The sequence below is a fragment of the Bombina bombina genome, chromosome 4 (assembly GCF_027579735.1).
Source record: "Bombina bombina isolate aBomBom1 chromosome 4, aBomBom1.pri, whole genome shotgun sequence".
Lineage (NCBI taxonomy): Eukaryota > Metazoa > Chordata > Amphibia > Anura > Bombinatoridae > Bombina > Bombina bombina.
In genome coordinates this window covers 763,269,312-763,292,388 of record NC_069502.1, presented here as the reverse complement: position 1 = coordinate 763,292,388, position 23,077 = coordinate 763,269,312, and the positions used below count along the sequence as shown (strand labels likewise).

Genomic DNA, 23,077 nt, shown 5'->3' with positions numbered 1-23,077 from the left:
AAAAATTCAGTCAGAAGTTTATTGTCTTCCCTGCATGATCCGGTTCATCTCTACAGAACTCAGGGGTCTTCAAAACTTGTTTTGAGGGAGGTAATCACTCACAGCAGAGCTGTGAGATTGTAGTTGACTGTGATAAAAAAAAAAACGTTTATTTCTGTATTTTTTTTTTTTCTGCTATCAGGGTTAGTTATCCTTTGCTAATGGGAGCAATCCTTTGCTAAAATTGTGTTTTTTACAAAGATTTGATGCTATAACTTTTCAGTTTATTAATTTTCAACTGTCATAACTTTTTCTGTGCTTCTTATAGGCACAGTACGTTTTCATATTATAGTAAATTACTTGAAAAGTATTTCCAAGTTGCTAGTTTATTTGCTAGTGTGTTAAACATGTCTGATTCAGAGGAAGATATCTGTGCTATATGTGCTAAAGCCAAAGTGGAGCCCAATAGAAATTTATGTACTAACTGTATTGATGCTACTTTAAATAAAAGTCAATCTGTACAAATTGAACATATTTCACCAAACAACGAGGGGAGAGTTATGCCGACTAACTCGCCTCACGTGTCAGTACCTGCATCTCCCGCTCGGGAGGTGCGTGATATTGTAGCGCCGAGTACATCTGGGCGGCCATTACAAATCACATTACAGGATATGGCTACTGTTATGACTGAAGTTTTGGCTAAATTACCAGAACTAAGAGGTAAGCGTGATCACTCTGGGGTGAGAACAGAGTGCGCTGATAATATTAGGGCCATGTCAGACACTGCGTCACAATTTGCAGAACATGAGGACGGAGAGCTTCATTCTGCGGGTGACGGTTCTGATCCAAACAAACTGGATTCAGATATTTCAAATTTTAAATTTAAGCTGGAAAACCTCTGTGTATTACTAGGGGAGGTGTTAGCGGCTCTGAATGATTGTAACACAGTTGCAATACCAGAGAAAATGTGTAGGTTGGATAAATATTTTGCGGTACCGGCGAGTACTGACGTTTTTCCTATACCTAAGAGACTTACTGAAATTGTTACTAAGGAGTGGGATAGACCCGGTGTGCCGTTCTCACCCCCTCCGATATTTAGAAAGATGTTTCCAATAGACGCCACCACACGGGACTTATGGCAAACGGTCCCTAAGGTGGAGGGAGCAGTTTCTACTTTAGCTAAGCGTACCACTATCCCGGTGGAGGATAGCTGTGCCTTTTCAGATCCAATGGATAAAAAGTTAGAGGGTTACCTTAAGAAAATGTTTGTTCAACAAGGTTTTATATTGCAACCTCTTGCATGCATTGCGCCTGTCACGGCTGCAGCAGCATTTTGGTTTGAGTCTCTGGAAGAGACACTTGAATCAGCTCCATTAGATGAGATTACACACAAGCTTAAAGCCCTTAAGTTAGCTAACTCATTTATTTCAGATGCCGTAGTACATTTAACTAAACTTACGGCTAAGAATTCCGGATTCGCCATTCAGGCACGCAGAGCACTGTGGCTAAAATCCTGGTCAGCTGACGTTACTTCTAAATCTAAATTGCTTAATATACCTTTCAAAGGGCAGACCTTATTCGGGCCCGGGTTGAAAGAAATTATCGCTGACATTACAGGAGGTAAAGGCCATGCCCTGCCTCAAGACAGAGCCAAACCTAAGGCTAGACAGTCTAATTTTCGTTCCTTTCGTAATTTCAAAGCAGGAGCAGCATCAACTTCCTCTGCACCAAAACAGGAAGGAGCTGTTGCTCGCTACAGACAAGGCTGGAGACCTAACCAGTCCTGGAACAAGGGCAAGCAGGCCAGGAAACCTGCTGCTGCCCCTAAGACAGCATGAATCGAGGGCCCCCGATCCGGGAACGGATCTAGTGGGGGGCAGACTTTCTCTCTTCGCCCAGGCTTGGGCAAGAGATGTCCAGGATCCCTGGGCGTTAGAGATCATATCTCAGGGATACCTTCTAGACTTCAAATTCTCTCCCCCAAGAGGGAGATTTCATCTGTCAAGGTTGTCAACAAACCAAATAAAGAAAGAGGCGTTTCTACGCTGCGTACAAGATCTTTTATTAATGGGAGTGATCCATCCGGTTCCGCGGTCGGAACAAGGACAAGGGTTTTACTCAAATCTGTTTGTGGTTCCCAAAAAAGAGGGAACTTTCAGGCCAATCTTGGATTTAAAGATCCTAAACAAATTCCTAAGAGTTCCATCGTTCAAAATGGAAACTATTCGGACAATTTTACCCATGATCCAAAAGGGTCAGTACATGACCACAGTGGATTTAAAGGATGCTTACCTTCACATACCGATTCACAAAAATCATTACCGGTATCTAAGGTTTGCCTTTCTAGACAGGCATTACCAGTTTGTAGCTCTTCCATTCGGATTGGCTACGGCTCAGAGAATCTTCACAAAGGTTCTGGGTGCTCTTCTGGCGGTACTAAGACCGCGAGGAATTGCGGTAGCTCCGTACCTAGACGACATTCTGATACAAGCTTCAAGCTTTCAAACTGCCAAGTCTCATACAGAGTTAGTACTGGCATTTCTAAGGTCGCATGGATGGAAGGTGAACGAAAAGAAGAGTTCTCTCTTTCCACTCACAAGAGTTCCCTTCTTGGGGACTCTTATAGATTCTGTAGAAATGAAGATTTACCTGACAGAAGACAGGTTAACAAAGCTTCAAAATGCATGCCGTGTCCTTCATTCCATTCAACACCCGTCAGTAGCTCAATGCATGGAGGTGATCGGCTTAATGGTAGCAGCAATGGACATAGTACCCTTTGCACGTCTACATCTCAGACCGCTGCAATTGTGCATGCTAAGTCAGTGGAATGGGGATTACTCAGACTTGTCCCCTACTCTGAATCTGGATCAAGAGACCAGAAATTCTCTTCTATGGTGGCTTTCTCGGCCACATCTGTCCAGGGGGATGCCATTCAGCAGGCCGGACTGGACAATTGTAACAACAGACGCCAGCCTACTAGGTTGGGGCGCTGTCTGGAATTCTCTGAAGGCTCAGGGACAATGGAATCAGGAGGAGAGTCTCCTACCAATAAACATTCTGGAATTGAGAGCAGTTCTCAATGCCCTTCTGGCTTGGCCCCAGTTAACAACTCGGGGGTTCATCAGGTTTCAGTCGGACAACATCACGACTGTAGCTTACATCAACCATCAGGGAGGGACAAGAAGCTCCCTAGCAATGATGGAAGTATCAAAGATAATTCGCTGGGCAGAGTCTCACTCTTGCCACCTGTCAGCAATCCACATCCCGGGAGTGGAGAACTGGGAGGCGGATTTCTTAAGTCGTCAGACTTTTCATCCGGGGGAGTGGGAACTTCATCCGGAGGTCTTTGCCCAAATACTTCGACGTTGGGGCAAACCAGAGATAGATCTCATGGCGTCTCGACAGAACGCCAAGCTTCCTCGTTACGGGTCCAGATCCAGGGATCCGGGAGCGGTTCTGATAAATGCTTTGACAGCACCTTGGACCTTCGGGATGGCTTATGTGTTTCCACCCTTCCCGATGCTTCCTCGATTGATTGCCAGAATCAAACAGGAGAGAGCATCAGTGATTCTAATAGCGCCTGCATGGCCACGCAGGACTTGGTATGCAGATCTAGTGGACATGTCATCCTGTCCACCTTGGTCGCTACCTCTGAAACAGGACCTTCTGATCCAGGGTCCCTTCAAACATCAAAATCTAATTTCTCTGAAGCTGACTGCTTGGAAATTGAACGCTTGATTTTATCAAAACGTGGTTTTTCTAAGTCAGTTATTGATACCTTAATACAGGCTAGGAAGCCTGTTACCAGAAAGATTTACCATAAGATATGGCGCAAATACTTATATTGGTGCGAATCCAAGAGTTACTCATGGAGTAAGGTTAGGATTCCGAGGATATTGTCTTTTCTACAAGAAGGTTTAGAAAAGGGTTTATCCGCTAGTTCCTTAAAGGGACAGATTTCAGCTCTGTCCATTCTAATAGCGCCTGCATGGCCACGCAGGACTTGGTATGCAGATCTAGTGGACATGTCATCCTGTCCACCTTGGTCGCTACCTCTGAAACAGGACCTTCTGATCCAGGGTCCCTTCAAACATCAAAATCTAATTTCTCTGAAGCTGACTGCTTGGAAATTGAACGCTTGATTTTATCAAAACGTGGTTTTTCTAAGTCAGTTATTGATACCTTAATACAGGCTAGGAAGCCTGTTACCAGAAAGATTTACCATAAGATATGGCGCAAATACTTATATTGGTGCGAATCCAAGAGTTACTCATGGAGTAAGGTTAGGATTCCGAGGATATTGTCTTTTCTACAAGAAGGTTTAGAAAAGGGTTTATCCGCTAGTTCCTTAAAGGGACAGATTTCAGCTCTGTCCATTCTTTTACACAAACGTCTGTCAGAAGTTCCGGACGTTCAAGCTTTTTGTCAGGCTTTAGCTAGGATCAAGCCTGTGTTTAAAACTGTTGCTCCACCATGGAGTTTGAACTTAGTTCTTAATGTTTTACAGGGGGTTCCGTTTGAACCCCTTCATTCCATTGATATCAAGTTGTTATCTTGGAAAGTTCTGTTTTTAATGGCGATTTCCTCGGCTCGAAGAGTCTCTGAGTTATCTGCCTTACATTGTGATTCTCCTTATCTGATTTTTCATTCAGACAAGGTAGTTCTGCGTACTAAACCTGGGTTCCTACCTAAGGTGGTCACTAACAGGAATATCAATCAAGAGATTGTGGTTACATCTTTGTGTCCTAATCCTTCTTCGAAAAAGGAACGTCTGCTACACAATCTAGATGTAGTCCGTGCCCTGAAATTTTATCTACAGGCAACTAAGGATTTTCGACAAACGTCTTCCCTGTTTGTCGTTTATTCTGGTCAGAGGAGAGGTCAAAAAGCTTCGGCTACCTCTCTCTCCTTTTGGCTTCGTAGCATAATACGGTTAGCCTATGAGACTGCTGGACAGCAGCCTCCTGAAAGAATTACAGCACATTCTACTAGAGCTGTGGCTTCCACTTGGGCCTTTAAGAATGAGGCTTCTGTTGAACAGATTTGCAAGGCTGCAACTTGGTCTTCTCTTCATACTTTTTCCAAATTTTACAAATTTGACACTTTTGCTTCTTCGGAGGCTGTTTTTGGGAGAAAGGTTCTTCAGGCAGTGGTTCCTTCCGTATAAAGAGCCTGCCTGTCCCTCCCGTCATCCGTGTACTTTAGCTTTGGTATTGGTATCCCATAAGTAATGGATGATCCGTGGACTGGATACACTTAACAAGAGAAAACATAATTTATGCTTACCTGATAAATTTATTTCTCTTGTAGTGTATCCAGTCCACGGCCCGCCCTGTCACTTTAAGGCAGGTAATTTTTCCATTAAACTACAGTCACCACTGTACCCTATGGTTTTCCTTTCTCTGCATGTTTTCGGTCGAATGACTGGTAATGGCAGTTAGGGGAGGAGCTATATAGCAGCTCTGCTGGGTGAATCCTCTTGCACTTCCTGTTGGGGAGGAGTTAATATCCCATAAGTAATGGATGATCCGTGGACTGGATACACTACAAGAGAAATAAATTTATCAGGTAAGCATAAATTATGTTTTTTTCTATCACCTGAGACCTCATATCTTTGAGCCCCTATAACTTTTTATTGCAATTGTTTTTTATTAATTTTAATCAGGTAGTGTTTTAGTAAGTGTAACTGTACTTTTAAATGTATTTTTCATGTTTTTTGTGACACTTTTTTTTTTTTTTTTTGTCTTGCATGATCGTCAACCAGAGCTCTGAAGTCGGGTTAACCAGATGCGTGTTAAATTAAATAGCACTCAAGCTAATGCGTTTACTTTCAACTTGTAATTAGAGCACTACTTCCGACTCATTCAAATAGGCGTGATAAACCCAATATCGCTCGCAAGCAACTGTTAGGGTGCCGTAATCTTGCCCATAAATGGCAATTGCACAATAAAATTCTGTTTTGCTTTGCAGTAAATACAATTATAGTAGTGTAATTATTTGACAATTGCAGTCCATTAGTTTGTTGGAATAATGTTTTACCAGTCAGTTGTCAAATTGCTTATTACCTGCTTACAACATTACTTTGTACTAAGATAGTGCATGTTGAAACGTAGGGGTAGATTTAACTAGCAGCGGATGCTGCTTTCTACCCCCCAAAGTTTCAGGTCCGCCTAAAACTTAAGTTAAGAAGCAGCGGTTGTAATTGGATCGGGATGATTGACACCCCCTGCTAGCGGCCGATTGGTGTTGCACAATATATATCTATCTATATATATATATATATAATGTGCGTGTAATATTTATATGTGTGTGTGTGTGTATATGTACAGTGTGTGTGTATATATATATATATATATATATATATATATAGTGTGTGTGTGTGTATTTATATATATATATATATATATACACAACACACAGAGAAAACCCAGCACTCACTTACAAGCTCTCAGCTAAGATTTAAAAGCAAAAATGGAAAGGTTAGTCACCGCATCTGGCCAAATGGGACAAGCCCAGGTACCTCGTCAAGGTCCTTTCCAATACCTGGGACCCTAAAACAGCCACACAATGCAAGCTTTCAAATCCAAACAAACTGGGAACAAGGGAAGGGTGCACAGGCATATGTAATCACCCTAGACATATACAAAACACGGAAGCTGAGAGCTTGTAAGTGAGTGCTGGGTTTTCTCTGTGTGTTGTATTAATTTGTTTTGTAATTTTCCCTATGGTTCTTGCACCCAGACCTGACTGGGGTTAACTGCCTGTGACTCTGGGGACAGCACAGCTTCCTGTGAGTGCCAGTGGCACCCAGGGCTGAGCATGTTGCAGGGTCATGGGATGTGTACCCAGTCTGGTATGAGAGTGCAGTTCCCTTCTGTGTTTTGTATATGTCTAGGGTGATTACATATGCCTGTGCACCCTTCCCTTGTTCCCAGTTTGTTTGGATTTGAAAGCTTGCATTGTGTGGCTGTTTTAGGGTCCCCAGGTATTGGAAAGGACCTTGACGAGGTACCTGGGCTTGTCCCATTTGGCCAAATGCGGTAACTAACCTTTCCATTTTTGCTTTTAAATCTTAGCTGAGAGCTTGTAAGTGAGTGCTGGGTCTTCTCTGTGTGTTGTATTAATTTGTTTTGTAATTTTCCCTATGGTTCTTGCACCCAGACCTGACTGGGGTTAACTGCCTGTGACTCTGGGGACAGCACAGCTTCTTGTGAGTGCCAGTGGCACCCAGGGCTGAGCATGTTGCAGGGTCATGGCATGGGATGTGTACCCAGTCCGGTATGAGAGTGCAGTTCCCTTCCCAGAAAAACGAAAAAATGCGGCAGCAACAAGCGGAGTAAGAATACAAAGGGTAGCAGGTGATAACCCTCCTTACATGTTTCGTGCCTATGCTCGGCACTTAATCATAGGACTCCTATGATTAAGTGCCGAGCATAGGCACGAAACATGTAAGGAGGGTTATCACCTGCTACCCTTTGTATTCTTACTCCGCTTGTTGCTGCCGCATTTTTTCGTTTTTCTGGGATTGTAAGCAGCGGAACCGGCTGCAAACAGCGGCGTGCACCCCCAGTGCTCCACTACTATCCTTCCCACACACTTCCGGTTAATCGAGAAACCGGCTAAAGGGCCTGCAGCGGTTCAGCGTTCGTGGAAGTTCCTGCAGTTCCCTTCCGTGTTTTGTATATGTCTAGGGTGATTACATATGCCTGTGCACCCTTCCCTTGTTCCCAGTTTGTTTGGATTTGAAAGCTTGCATTGTGTGGCTGTTTTAGGGTCCCAGGTATTGGAAAGGACCTTGACGAGGTACCTGGGCTTGTCCCATTTGGCCAGATGCGGTAACTAACCTTTCCATTTTTGCTTTTAAATCTTAGCTGAGAGCTTGTAAGTGAGTGCTGGGTTTTCTCTGTGTGTTGTATTAATTTGTTTTGTAATTTTCCCTATGGTTCTTGCACCCAGACCTGACTGGGGTTAACTGCCTGTGACTCTGGGGACAGCACAGCTTCCTGTGAGTGCCAGTGGCACCCAGGGCTGAGCATGTTGCAGGGTCATGGGATGTGTACCCAGTCTGGTATGAGAGTGCAGTTCCCTTCTGTGTTTTGTATATGTCTAGGGTGATTACATATGCCTGTGCACCCTTCCCTTGTTCCCAGTTTGTTTGGATTTGAAAGCTTGCATTGTGTGGCTGTTTTAGGGTCCCCAGGTATTGGAAAGGACCTTGACGAGGTACCTGGGCTTGTCCCATTTGGCCAGATGCGGTAACTAACTTTTCCATTTTTGCTTTTAAATCTTAGCTGAGAGCTTGTAAGTGAGTGCTGGGTTTTCTCTGTGTGTTGTATTAATTTGTTTTGTAATTTTCCCTATGGTTCTTGCACCCAGACCTGACTGGGGTTAACTGCCTGTGACTCTGGGGACAGCACAGCTTCCTGTGAGTGCCAGTGGCACCCAGGGCTGAGCATGTTGCAGGGTCATGGGATGTGTACCCAGTCTGGTATGAGAGTGCATTTCCCTTCCGTGTTTTGTATATATATATATAGATAGATAGATAGATAGATAGATAGAGATATATATAGATATATATATATATATATATATATATATATATATATATATATATATATAGATAGATAGATATTACAAATATTATAAATATGTATGTGTGTGTGTATATATATATATATATATATATTTATATATACACACACACACACATGTATATATGCACTAGAAGTGATGATCAAAGGGAAGGGAGGCTGGGAGCCCTTTGCCCTAGCCGGACAACAGCAGACAATAGAGAAGCTTAGCAGACATAAATTACTTTAGTCAGTAGCCCCCCTCGTAGCCCATCCTGTCCTTACCGTAGTTTACTGGTCTTCTGCCTGTGTAAGGCTGTGAAGTGAATTGTCAGTGGCACGCTTGGGCAGAGAAGAAGAGGGGGAGACTGCACTTTAAGGGCTAGATTTATCAAAGCTGAGGCGGACAGGGGCCTCAGCTCGCCTGTGGCGGGGCGAAATTACCCGCAGGTAATCACCATTGCACATGAGCGCAATTTTGCGCTCACGTGCAATCCCGCCCTCTGCCCGTGCACAACCAGTCACGCGCGGGCAGGAGCTGTCAGTCTCCTCAGTCGGACTAGACCGCGGAGATTGTATTTCGCCACCTTAGAGGTGGCGAAGAGGTTAGTGAAGCGGCAGTCTGGTGACCGCTGCTTGTTTAATTAGGGCGAGCAAGTTCTTGTGAAAACTTGCAGCCGTAGGGCTTTGATAAATCGAGCCATAAGAGTTCAAGCAGCAGGCCCTGCAGAAACACAATTAGGCTGTTTTGGGGGCGGGATCAGTCCCAATACTGTCATAGCCTAACTAGTAGAAAGCTGCAGTAATTTTAGTGCGCAGGGGCTGTGCAGAGAGACCAATGTACATCTCTGGCAGCCCTGCGCTCTGTTTTCTTCTGATTCAACGTAGCCACATGAGTGAGGCATTAACTATTCGGCCCTATCTATGGCGGCCCACCGGTAAATGTCCCGGTGGCCCAATCTGGCCCTGATGCCAGCAACGTATGCTGTCAGCATTTAGCGATGTCTGGCAGAGATGATTCGCTGTAGCATTTGATAAATTGACCCCGTAGTCTGAGTTGCTTTTATGACTTAATGTATTTGCTGCATGCTTAGTGACACTACTTGCTCATTCAAGGGTTGCTTAGGGTGCTGTGTTTTAGACATTAAAGTAAATTCTTCTAAAAATATTTGTACTAAAGCTCACTTTGTTAATTCAGCATTACATGTTTATTTTGCATTTCTTATTGTAAATAGGAGGACATACTTCTGTGTTAAAAATAACAAGGGTGAATTAAAATAATAACTTTACTTAGCTGTGTAGAAAGTTGTGTCATACAGCAAGCGCTGCTGATTGGATCAGAGGTAGTTTCCACTTGGCACCAGCAGTGCTCTTTGTGTCCCAAAGGTACTTTAACTATGTGTTTAACCCATTTGCGGGGGTTAAACACTTACCGTTGCGGAATCGCTAGTGATAAAATGACATGCTCTAACGAATTGGAACATTTTTTATCACAAGTTTATCAACTATAATGGCTCTTGAAGTTCTAGTTCTAGTGATCCGTTCTGTACATTCCCCCTAGGAGACTTCACCTGGGGATTATTAGGATATGAGCCAAGATAATAGACATTTCTATATTTTGGCACCTTAGGGAGACTGTCTTTATAAAGCATTGAATATTATCTTCTCTGCTGTTGCCAATTAGGAACAGATTTAAATGAACTTGTACATTCATCTGACCAATCACTATGCAGCATGTTCTGGGTCATTTACATTGCACCATACTTAAAGGGACACTAAACCCAAATTTTGCCTTTCATTATTCAGACAGAGCCTGCAATGTTAAGCAACTTTCTAATTTACTCCTATTATCAAATTTTCTTAATTCTCTTGCTATCTTTGTTTGAAAAAGAAGGCATCTAAGCTAATGAGCCAGCCAATTTTTGATTCAGATTACCTGGACAGCACTTGTTTATTAGTGCTGTCCAATCGGCAAGGACAATCCAGGTTGTGAACCAAAAGTGTTCCGGCTTCTAAACTTACATTCTTGCTTTTCATATAAAGATAGCAAAATAATGAAGAAAAATTGATAATAGGAGTAAATTAGAAAGTTGCTTAAAATTGCATGCTCTATCTGAATCATGAAAGTAAAAAATTGGGTTCAGTGTCCCTTTAAGTATTATGAGGCACTCCAGCCTCAACGGGATATGAGAAACAGAACAATCACAATTCTCACAGGTAAATTAAAAGCTGGAAAAATAAATAATAAATGCACATTACATTGTTTTCACTATTCTCAAAATACACACTGTGTTAGTGATTTTATTATGAGTTTAATAAAATTTGAATACAAAGTATTTATCCCTAATAGCTATACCTATGGAACTATTATCAGTTTATTGTTAACATATTGTTAAAATAAAGACAAGTGAATAAAAATTCAGTATTGCATAACACAACTAAATTCTTTCTAGTAATAACCTAGGTATTTATCTTGATTCTAATTATTATTTTAAACTAAATTACAACAAAGATGTTGCCCACCTAGCATATAGTCTTAAGAAATGTTAATGCATGCAACAAAATAATTTGTGTAAAATTATATTTATACAGTTTTTCCAGCTTCAAAAAGGTGAAAGGTTTATATTAAATGAAAAATATAATTTTTCAATACTTTATGTGGAAATACTATGTAGCATGGAGCAGAATAACTAGTAAAATGTATTATGTAAAAAGTTTTATTTATTTTTTAATTTGTTTAAACTGTAGATCAAAGTTTTGACATTCCTGACAGAACATTTCATTCAATGAACACAACATGGCGCTTGTCTTCCTATGAATCTATGACTGACGTAAAAGAACTGATTCCAGAGTTTTTCTACTTACCAGAGTTCTTGGTAAATAGAGAAGGTTTGTACAATTTAAATATATCTCCATGACTGTTAATGACCTAAGTGAACAAATTAAATGTGTATCATTTTTATAATATTTTGATAGTACCGGTATTTTGTTATATTTTAAATGGCCTTTGTTTTTTTTTTTATTTGTGAAGAGAAAAAATATAATTTGTATCTCAGAATTAATTAACAATATGAATGCTAGAATGCCCATATTTATTTGCACCTTAGGCACATAAAATATTTTTTTTATTTTGTTTTAAGCTTTTCCATGCCTGAATATTATTATTATTTTAACCTGATAAACCATGTTTTTTATTTGTCAGTATATAAATATCAGGCTTTTGTCTTTGTAGCTTTGTAACTGATCTTTTTTGAGACGTTTCTGAGATGGTGTGGTTGCAATATATGCACCACCCATCCCCATGTAGTGACTGGCATTGCTACATCATTTACTCACTTGAAGACAAAAGAGAAACATTATAAATAGTTGTTAAAATAAGTATTGTTAAATGTAGTTATGAAAGAAAAAGGCAGAAAAAATGAATGTTGAGGTAACAGTTGAAGTGAAGATGAGGTAAATGATAAAGAACATGTTGAAAAGTTATAAAAAATAATCATATGTTTTCCTTGCTCAAAGGGAAAGTGGGCTCAAGTATAGATTCATGAAAATTGCTTATAGCGTTAATTTTGTAATTCCCGCAGAAATAAAATTTGTTCAAAAATTTGAATTTTATATTTACAAAGATTTTAAATAACTGTCAAAAATGTAAAATATATTTTAACATGTTTTTTAGGTTTTGATTTTGGTGTGCGCCAAAACGGAGAACGTGTAAATCATGTTAATCTTCCACCTTGGGCCCGAAATGATCCTCGACTGTTCATCCTGATTCACCGCCAGGCCTTAGAGTCAGACTATGTGTCACAAACAATTTGTCATTGGATTGATCTGGTATTTGGTTGTAAGCAAAAAGGCAGATCAGCGGTGCAGGCTATTAATGTGTTCCATCCAGCAGTAAGTGACATCATATCAAGTATACATTTCGCCTTACTATAAAATGTGTGTAACGTTATGGAGTTTTTCTAATGAAAACTAGTGACTAAGGGCCCAGTGCCAGAATAAAGAGAAATCATGCAAAATTGTGTATTTTTTTTTACATTTCATATTGCAATGTACGTGTTTCTCGTTTACTTCCAGAACCTTGATAGAGATAAACAACTCTAGATACATAGCGCAAGATAAACAACTCTCAAGCTAAAATTTGCCTTTATAAAATTCTTTGGGAGACTTTGCAGTACTGATGAGACAACGTAGATAATCACGCCAGACCAGTGAGCTTTAGCTAATTGGGCCCTTAGTTACAACACAACCTGTTGAACTGTAATTGACATGGGACATAAAATGCTTATTTTTTTCTTTTTTGAATCAGATAGAACGTACACTTTTAAATAACTTACCAATTAGTTTCTATTATCAAATGTGCTTTATTCTCTTGCTGTCCTTGGTTGAAGGTGCAGCAATGCACTACTGGGAGCTAGCAGAACTCATCAGCTGAGCCGATGACAAGAGGCATATATGTGCAGCTCCAGTCAGCAGCTATCTCGCAGTAGTGCAATTGCTTCTCCTTAGCCTACCTAGATATTCTTTTAATCAAAGGATACGAAGAGAACGAAGAAAATTAAATAATGGAAGTAAATTGGAAAGTTTTTTAAATTTTTAAGTTCTATCTAAATAATGAAATAAATATCGGGTTTTATGTAGGTTTTAGCTTTAAAATCTGTCTGTTAACGGTTTATAGCAATGGAAATCCATTATCGCTAAAGAGTAAGCGGCAAAAGTTATAATTTTTTCAAGTATACATGCAGGCTGTTTTTGCAGGATAAAAACACTAACAAGCATGAAAAGGAACAGTAATGACTTTTAGTAGATTTTGTGGTGGTCAGAAAAAAAGAAAACAGTTGGTAAACGTATTGTATGTCATGATGCGCCATTGGATGAACAGTTAGAGCTGTATTTTAAAAAATGTAGTTATTCTTCAAATTATATTACTGTAGCGCAGATTTGTATTTTACTTTTTATTTCCACTCAGTTTATATTTATATATTTAGCATTTGTTATTATTTTTTTATTTTTTTTTTCTCTTTTGGTTATTTTTGGATCATGTCATAAACCGAAAAATGTTATCTAATTTATAGACCTACTTTGGAATGGATGTTTCTGCGGTTGAGGATCCAGTACAGAGACGAGCTTTAGAAACTATGATCAAAACGTATGGGCAAACACCACGTCAGCTGTTTCATTCTGCCCATGTGAGCCGCCCTGCATCTAGATTACTTATGGAAGGAGAGCTTCCTGTTGCCATGGGGATACTAGTACAACTTGCATTTAGGGAAACTCGGGACCTTACAAAGGAGAATGTTTACCCTGTATGTAACATGCTTATTTTACCTTTATTATTTATTTTTACTTTGGTTTCATTGAACTTCTGTGCAACAGCTATGATCAGCTAGTTTAACCTGATGCTTGATACAGTATAATTAAATATTCACTCAGGGCCAGGCTGGGAATAAAAAAACATTCCAGGCGTTAAGTCTCACACACAATTTTTCTCGAGGGAATTACTGGGATACCCCATCCCCTAATATCTTTTCCAGAATTAAATTAGATTAGTTTGTAATGCCAAAAAATGTCAGATTATTGTTCTAGAGGCACCAGACACCCTACAACCTGATTTTCATTCATGACTACCTTTCACAGTGTGAAAATAAGTGTCCACTCAAAACAGTGTGTCACTATGGATCCGATTCTATAAAGTTCTCTGGGCTGATGAGAGTCTATAAGATTGTTCACCAACCGTTATATTTCCCTGGTGGAATTAAAAAAAGTCACTTTTTACAATGAAAACAGGGGGGACTCGCTAAGGGGCGTATACTGTGTTTTCGTATAGGAAGGAGATGCATACATTACAAAAGTGCACAATAAAATTTGTAATTTACAAATCATTGAAAACAAATAATTTAACCATTCACCCAAAAATATGCAGGAAAAAATGATATTGATAAGGTGCATCAAAAATCGTAACAAAATTCTTCACCAAACATCATATTTTATCAAAAAAGTTAAATTTGTATGTAAATTGCACAGGAATAAATCATATGAAATCTGCACAGCGTAAATTGTAATTTAAGTACAATGAATGTACAAAACAAAAAGGAATCCTAATGACACCTGTAAAAACAAGATAGTTGACAGCTTTAATACTTATAGATAGATTTATACTTACCTTTGCGTTCCTCGCTACACTCTTAGGCACCTTTGAGGGAAAAAAATCATCACGGGTGTGCTGTGTAATCACAGCACGCCCGATCATGGCATTAAACTAAATGTAGCATGCTCCAGCGCTGAGTTAAAGTGAAGGTAAAGTTACCTTGACGCTGATCCACAATCCAATTCTTTGTAAAAAAATCAATAGGACTTTATTTATTTTTTTATTCTAAAGCCAGTAATCTCACTTTTAATTCCATTTTTGCCGCTTTGCTAAATCAACTGTTTTTTTGTTTTTGTTTTCTCCAACATAGGTGTGTCCGGTCCACGGCGTCATCCTTACTTGTGGGATATTCTCTTCCCCAACAGGAAATGGCAAAGAGCCCAGCAAAGCTGGTCACATGATCCCTCCTAGGCTCCGCCTACCCCAGTCATTCTCTTTGCCGTTGTACAGGCAACATCTCCACGGAGATGGCTTAGAGTTTTTTAGTGTTTAACTGTAGTTTTTATTATTCAATCAAGAGTTTGTTATTTTGAAATAGTGCTGGTATGTACTATTTACTCAGAAACAGAAAAGAGATGAAGATTTCTGTTTGTATGAGGAAAATGATTTTAGCAACCGTCACTAAAATCCATGGCTGTTCCACACAGGACTGTTGAGAGCAATTAACTTCAGTTGGGGGAACAGTGAGCAGTCTCTTGCTGCTTGAGGTATGACACATTCTAACAAGACGATGTAATGCTGGAAGCTGTCATTTTCCCTCTGGGATCCGGTAAGCCATGTTTATTACGATTGTAAATAAGGGCTTCAAAAAGGGCTTATTAAGACTGTAGACTTTTTTTGGGCTAAATCGATTGATTATTAACACATATTTAGCCTTGAGGAATCATTTTATCTGGGTATTTTGATATAATAATATCGGCAGGCACTGTTTTAGACACCTTATTCTTTAGGGGCTTTCCCAAAGCATAGGCAGAGCCTCATTTTCGCGCCGGTGTTGCGCACTTGTTTTTGAGAGGCATGGCATGCAGTCGCATGTGAGAGGAGCTCTGATACTTAGAAAAGACTTTCTGAAGGCGTCATTTGGTATCGTATTCCCCTTGGGGCTTGGTTGGGTCTCAGCAAAGCAGATACCAGGGACTGTAAAGGGGTTAAAGTTCAAAACGGCTCCGGTTCCGTTATTTTAAGGGTTAAAGCTTCCAAATTTGGTGTGCAATACTTTTAAGGCTTTAAGACACTGTGGTGAAAATTTGGTGAATTTTGAACAATTCCTTCATGTTTTTTCGCATTTGCAGTAATAAAGTGTGTTCAGTTTAAAATTTAAAGTGACAGTAACGGTTTTATTTTAAAACGTTTTTTGTACTTGTTATCAAGTTTATGCCTGTTTAACATGTCTGAACTACCAGATAGACTGTGTTCTGAATGTGGGGAAGCCAGAATTCCTATTCATTTAAATAAATGTGATTTATGTGACAATGACAACGATGCCCAAGATGATTCCTCAAGTGAGGGGAGTAAGCATGGTACTGCATCATTCCCTCCTTCGTCTACACGAGTCTTGCCCACTCAGGAGGCCCCTAGTACATCTAGCGCGCCAATACTCCTTACTATGCAACAATTAACGGCTGTAATGGATAATTCTGTCAAAAACATTTTAGCCAAAATGAACACTTATCAGCGTAAGCGCGACTGCTCTGTTTTAGATACTGAAGAGCATGACGACGCTGATATTAATATTTCTGAAGGGCCCCTAACTCAGTCTGATGGGGCCAGGGAGGTTTTGTCTGAGGGAGAAATTACTGATTCAGGGAACATTTCTCAACAAGCTGAACCTGATGTGATTGCATTTAAATTTAAGTTGGAACATCTCCGCATTCTGCTTAAGGAGGTATTATCCACTCTGGATGATTGTGACAAGTTGGTCATCCCAGAGAAACTATGTAAAATGGACAAGTTCCTAGAGGTGCCGGGGCTCCCAGAAGCTTTTCCTATACCCAAGCGGGTGGCGGACATTGTTAATAAAGAATGGGAAAGGCCCGGTATTCCTTTCGTCCCTCCCCCCATATTTAAAAAATTGTTTCCTATGGTCGACCCCAGAAAGGACTTATGGCAGACAGTCCCCAAGGTCGAGGGAGCGGTTTCCACTTTAAACAAACGCACCACTATACCCATAGAGGATAGTTGTGCTTTCAAAGATCCTATGGATAAAAAATTAGAAGGTTTGCTTAAAAAGATGTTTGTTCAGCAGGGTTACCTTCTACAACCAATTTCATGCATTGTCCCTGTCGCTACAGCCGCATGTTTCTGGTTCGATGAGCTGATAAAGGCGGTCGACAGTGATTCTCCTCCTTATGAGGAGATTATGGACAGAATCAATGCTCTCAAATTGGCTAATTCTTTCACCCTAGACGCCACTTTGCAATTGGCTAGGTTAGCGGCTAAGAATTCTGGGTTTGCTATTGTGGCGCGCAGAGCGCTTTGGTTGAAATCTTGGTCGGCTGATGCGTCTTCCAAGAACAAGCTACTTAACATTCCTTTCAAGGGGAAAACGCTGTTTGGCCCTGACTTGAAAGAGATTATCTCGGATATCACTGGGGGTAAGGGCCACGCCCTTCCTCAGGATCGGCCTTTCAAGGCAAAAAATAAACCTAATTTTCGTCCCTTTCGTAGAAACGGACCAGCCCAAAGTGCTACGTCCTCTAAGCAAGAGGGTAATACTTCTCAAGCCAAGCCAGCTTGGAGACCAATGCAAGGTTGGAACAAGGGAAAGCAGGCCAAGAAACCTGCCACTGCTACCAAGACAGCATGAAATGTTGGCCCCCGATCCGGGACCGGATCTGGTGGGGGGCAGACTCTCTCTCTTCGCTCAGGCTTGGGCAAGAGATGTTCTGGATCCTTGGGCGCTAGAAATAGTCTCCCAAGGTTATCTTCTGGAATTCAAGGGACTTCCCCCAAGGGGGAGGTTCCACAGGTCTCAGTTGTCTTCAGACCACATAAAAAGACAGGCATTCTTACATTGTGTAGAAGACCTGTTAAAAATGGGAGTGATTCATCCCATTCCATTAAGAGAACAAGGGATGGGGTTCTACTCCAATCTGTTTATAGTTCCCAAAAAAGAGGGAACGTTCAGACCAATCTTAGATCTCAAGATCTTAAACAAGTTTCTCAAGGTTCCATCGTTCAAGATGGAAACCATTCGAACTATTCTTCCTTCCATCCAGGAAGGTCAATTCATGACCACGGTGGATTTAAAGGATGCGTATCTACATATTCCTATCCACAAGGAACATCATCGGTTCCTGAGGTTCGCATTCCTGGACAAACATTACCAGTTCGTGGCGCTTCCTTTCGGATTAGCCACTGCTCCAAGGATTTTCACAAAGGTACTAGGGTCCCTTCTAGCTGTGCTAAGACCAAGGGGCATTGCTGTAGTACCTTACTTGGACGACATTCTGATTCAAGCGTCGTCCCTTCCTCAAGCAAAGGCTCACACGGACATTGTCCTGGCCTTTCTCAGATCTCACGGATGGAAAGTGAACGTGGAAAAGAGTTCTCTATCTCCGTCAACAAGGGTTCCCTTCTTGGGAACAATAATAGACTCCTTAGAAATGAGGATTTTTCTGACAGAGGCCAGAAAAACAAAACTTCTAGACTCTTGTCGGATACTTCATTCCGTTCCTCTTCCTTCCATAGCTCAGTGCATGGAAGTGATCGGGTTGATGGTAGCGGCAATGGACATAGTTCCTTTTGCACGCATTCATCTAAGACCATTACAACTGTGCATGCTCAGTCAGTGGAATGGGGACTATACAGACTTGTCTCCGAAGATACAAGTAAATCAGAGGACCAGAGACTCACTCCGTTGGTGGCTGTCCCTGGACAACCTGTCACGAGGGATGACATTCCGCAGACCAGAGTGGGTCATTGTCACGACCGACGCCAGTCTGATGGGCTGGGGCGCGGTCTGGGGATCCCTGAAAGCTCAGGGTCTTTGGTCTCGGGAAGAATCTCTTCTACCGATAAATATTCTGGAACTGAGAGCGATATTCAATGCTCTCAAGGCTTGGCCTCAGCTAGCGAGGGCCAAGTTCATACGGTTTCAATCAGACAACATGACAACTGTTGCGTACATCAACCATCAGGGGGGAACAAGGAGTTCCCTGGCGATGGAAGAAGTGACCAAAATCATTCTATGGGCGGAGTCTCACTCCTGCCACCTGTCTGCTATCCACATCCCAGGAGTGGAAAATTGGGAAGCGGATTTTCTGAGTCGTCAGACATTGCATCCGGGGGAGTGGGAACTCCATCCGGAAATCTTTGCCCAAGTCACTCAGCTGTGGGGCATTCCAGACATGGATCTGATGGCCTCTCGTCAGAACTTCAAAGTTCCTTGCTACGGGTCCAGATCCAGGGATCCCAAGGCGGCTCTAGTGGATGCACTAGTAGCACCTTGGACCTTCAAACTAGCTTATGTGTTCCCGCCGTTTCCTCTCATCCCCAGGCTGGTAGCCAGGATCAATCAGGAGAGGGCGTCGGTGATCTTGATAGCTCCTGCGTGGCCACGCAGGACTTGGTACGCAGATCTGGTGAATATGTCATCGGCTCCTCCTTGGAAGCTACCTTTGAGACGAGACCTTCTTGTTCAGGGTCCGTTCGAACATCCGAATCTGGTTTCACTCCAGCTGACTGCTTGGAGATTGAACGCTTGATCTTATCGAAGCGAGGATTCTCAGATTCTGTTATCGATACTCTTGTTCAGGCCAGAAAGCCTGTAACTAGAAAGATTTACCACAAAATTTGGAAAAAATATATCTGTTGGTGTGAATCTAAAGGATTCCCTTGGGACAAGGTTAAGATTCCTAGGATTCTATCCTTCCTTCAAGAAGGATTGGAAAAAGGATTATCTGCAAGTTCCCTGAAGGGACAGATTTCTGCCTTGTCTGTGTTACTTCACAAAAAGCTGGCCGCTGTGCCAGATGTTCAAGCCTTTGTTCAGGCTCTGGTTAGAATTAAGCCTGTTTACAAACCTTTGACTCCTCCTTGGAGTCTCAATTTAGTTCTTTCAGTTCTTCAGGGGGTTCCGTTTGAACCCTTGCATTCCGTTGATATTAAGTTATTATCTTGGAAAGTTTTGTTTTTAGTTGCAATTTCTTCTGCTAGAAGAGTTTCAGAATTATCTGCTCTGCAGTGTTCTCCTCCTTATCTGGTGTTCCATGCAGATAAGGTGGTTTTACGTACTAAACCTGGTTTTCTTCCAAAAGTTGTTTCTAACAAAAACATTAACCAGGAGATTATCGTACCTTCTCTGTGTCCGAAACCAGTTTCAAAGAAGGAACGTTTGTTGCACAATTTGGATGTTGTTCGCGCTCTAAAATTCTATTTAGATGCTACAAAGGATTTTAGACAAACATCTTCCTTGTTTGTTGTTTATTCCGGTAAAAGGAGAGGTCAAAAAAGCAACTTCTACCTCTCTCTCTTTTTGGATTAAAAGCATCATCAGATTGGCTTACGAGACTGCCGGACGGCAGCCTCCCGAAAGAATCACAGCTCATTCCACTAGGGCTGTGGCTTCCACATGGGCCTTCAAGAACGAGGCTTCTGTTGATCAGATATGTAGGGCAGCGACTTGGTCTTCACTGCACACTTTTACCAAATTTTACAAGTTTGATACTTTTGCTTCTTCTGAGGCTATTTTTGGGAGAAAGGTTTTGCAAGCCGTGGTGCCTTCCATTTAGGTGACCTGATTTGCTCCCTCCCTTCATCCGTGTCCTAAAGCTTTGGTATTGGTTCCCACAAGTAAGGATGACGCCGTGGACCGGACACACCTATGTTGGAGAAAACAGAATTTATGTTTACCTGATAAATTACTTTCTCCAACGGTGTGTCCGGTCCACGGCCCGCCCTGGTTTTTTTAATCAGGTCTGATAATTTATTTTCTTTAACTACAGTCACCACGGTACCATATGGTTTCTCCTATGCAAATATTCCTCCTTAACGTCGGTCGAATGACTGGGGTAGGCGGAGCCTAGGAGGGATCATGTGACCAGCTTTGCTGGGCTCTTTGCCATTTCCTGTTGGGGAAGAGAATATCCCACAAGTAAGGATGACGCCGTGGACCGGACACACCGTTGGAGAAAGTAATTTATCAGGTAAACATAAATTCTGTTTTTTTTTTTTATCTTGGGTCAGGTTTTTAGTTTAGCCAGTTGAAATTCTGGCCATTAGGTGGCCGTGACCCTACATCATCCGCCTACTTGAGGATATGTGCATGCGCTACACTCTATTGATTCATCTCACAGTAAACGCGCATTCTTGTTTAGCGTATGCGAGTGTTGACTTGGAAAACCACGCACAGAGCAGCACATTTTATAGAATCGGGCTCTGTCTCACAGAGTGACTTAACTCTAGACACTATAAACCATTCTAGGAACGCTACTAAATGGTACAAGGTCTAGGAAATAAAACTTACAAGAAAATACTTTGTGACCTTAAAGGGACACTAAACCCAAATTTTTTCTTTTCTGATTCAGATAGAGCATGCAAGTTTAAGCAACTTTCTAATTTACTCCTATTATCAATTTTTCTTTGTTCTCTTGCTATCTTTATTAAAAAAGCAGGAATGTGATGCATAGGACCTGGCTCATTTTTGGTTGACAAACCTGGGTTATGCTTGCTTATTGGTGGGTAAATGTAAGCCTCCAATAAGTAAGCGCTATCCATGGTGCTGAACCTAAAATGGGCTGGCTGCTAAGATTTACATTCCTGCTTTTAAAATAAAGATAGCAAGAGAACAAAGAAAAATTGATTATAGGAGTAAATTAGAAAGTTGCTTAAAATTGCATGCTCTATCTGAATCATGAAAGAAAAAAAATGGGTTCAGTGTCCTTCATGATTCAGATAGAGCATGAAATTTTAAGCAACCTTCTAATTTACTCCTATTAGCAAATTTTCTTTGTTCTCTTGCTATCTTTATTTGAAAACGAAGGCATCTAAGCTAAGGAGCCATACAATGTTTGGTTCAGAACTGTGGACAGCACTTGTTCAATGGTGGCTGACACTTAGCAACCAATCAGCAAGAACAACCCAGGTTGTGAACCAAAAATGGGACGGCATCTAAAATTTCATTCTTGATTTTTTTTTAAATAAAGATAGCAAGAGAATGAAGAAAAATTGATAATAGGAGTAAATTAGAATGTTGCTTAAAATTGCATGCTCTATCTGAATCACGAAAGAAAAAATTTGGGTTCAGTGTCCCTTTAATACGTATAGCTCAGAGGAAAAAGAACAGTGATATAGGTGCATCACGTCAGCAGCAGCACCACCCCCTTAAATTATAGCTGGTCAGCCCCAGCTGCCCTGGCCCACCAAAAGAATGCCCTGGTAGGCCAATCAGGCCTTTCATTCTATATATTGAGCTATAAATCAGATGTCAATCCAGCAGAGAATTATTTACGTGTATGTGTCATCATTTTTTTTTGTGCCTCATAGTTTTAAATTGTCTGTAAGTTTCATTAGGTCAATAAAAAAAGTTATAATTTTCTATCTTTTTGGTAATTATGTAAGTATTGTTAAAGAAATATTTTAAAACATATTTGATCTAGTTTTAGAGCTGCGTTGAGTAAGTAGTATTGGAGAGTGATATTCTTAAAAGGATAAGAAACCCAAAATATTTTTTTCATGATTTAAAGGGACACTAAACCCTAATATTTTCTTTAATGATTCAGATAGATAATACAAATTTAAACAACATTACAATTTACTTCTATTATTTATTTTGCTTAATTTTTTAGATATTCTTAGTTGAAGAAAAAGCAAAGCATATGGGTGAGCCAATCACATGAGGCTTCTATGTGCAGAAACCAATCAGCAGCTTCTGAGCCTATCTAGATATGCTTTTCAGCAAAAAATATCAAGAGAATAAAACAAATTAGATAATAGAAGTAAATTAGAAATTTGTTTAAAAATGCATGCTCTTTCTAAATCATGAAAGAAAAAATGTGGGTTTCATGGCCCTTTAATTAGAGCATAATATTTTCCCTATGTTCTTCTCTTATTCAATTGTCTTCGTTCTCTTTGAATCCTTTGTTTAAAAAGCGTGTCTAGGTAGGTTCAGGAGCAGCAATACACTACTGGGAGCTAGCTGCTAATCGTTGTCTGCACATATAAGCCTCTTGTCATTGGCTCACCTGATGTGTTCAGCTAGCATAGTGCATTGCTGCTCCTTCAAAAAATATAAAAAGAGAAAGAAGCAATTTTGATGATAGAAGTTAACTGAAAAGTTTAAAAATGTACGCTCTACCTGAAATATGAAAGAAAAATTGTGTTTCATGTCCTATTAATGACATATCATATTCTTAAATTTTATCCTGTAAAATTAAATCATTTA

General features: G+C 40.7%; 1 protein-coding gene across 2 annotated transcripts in view; it reads left to right on the top strand.

The window, feature by feature from the left end:
• LYST (lysosomal trafficking regulator) overlaps nucleotides 1-23,077 on the top strand; it is a 606,044-nt gene that overhangs the window by 502,386 nt on the left and 80,581 nt on the right. For both annotated transcript variants that reach the window (XM_053711082.1, XM_053711081.1), the window contains 3 exons: nucleotides 11,298-11,438; nucleotides 12,223-12,440; nucleotides 13,622-13,852. In XM_053711082.1, coding sequence (XP_053567057.1) covers nucleotides 11,298-11,438; nucleotides 12,223-12,440; nucleotides 13,622-13,852 — 590 coding nt within the window. The remainder of the gene's footprint in view (nucleotides 1-11,297; nucleotides 11,439-12,222; nucleotides 12,441-13,621; nucleotides 13,853-23,077) is intronic.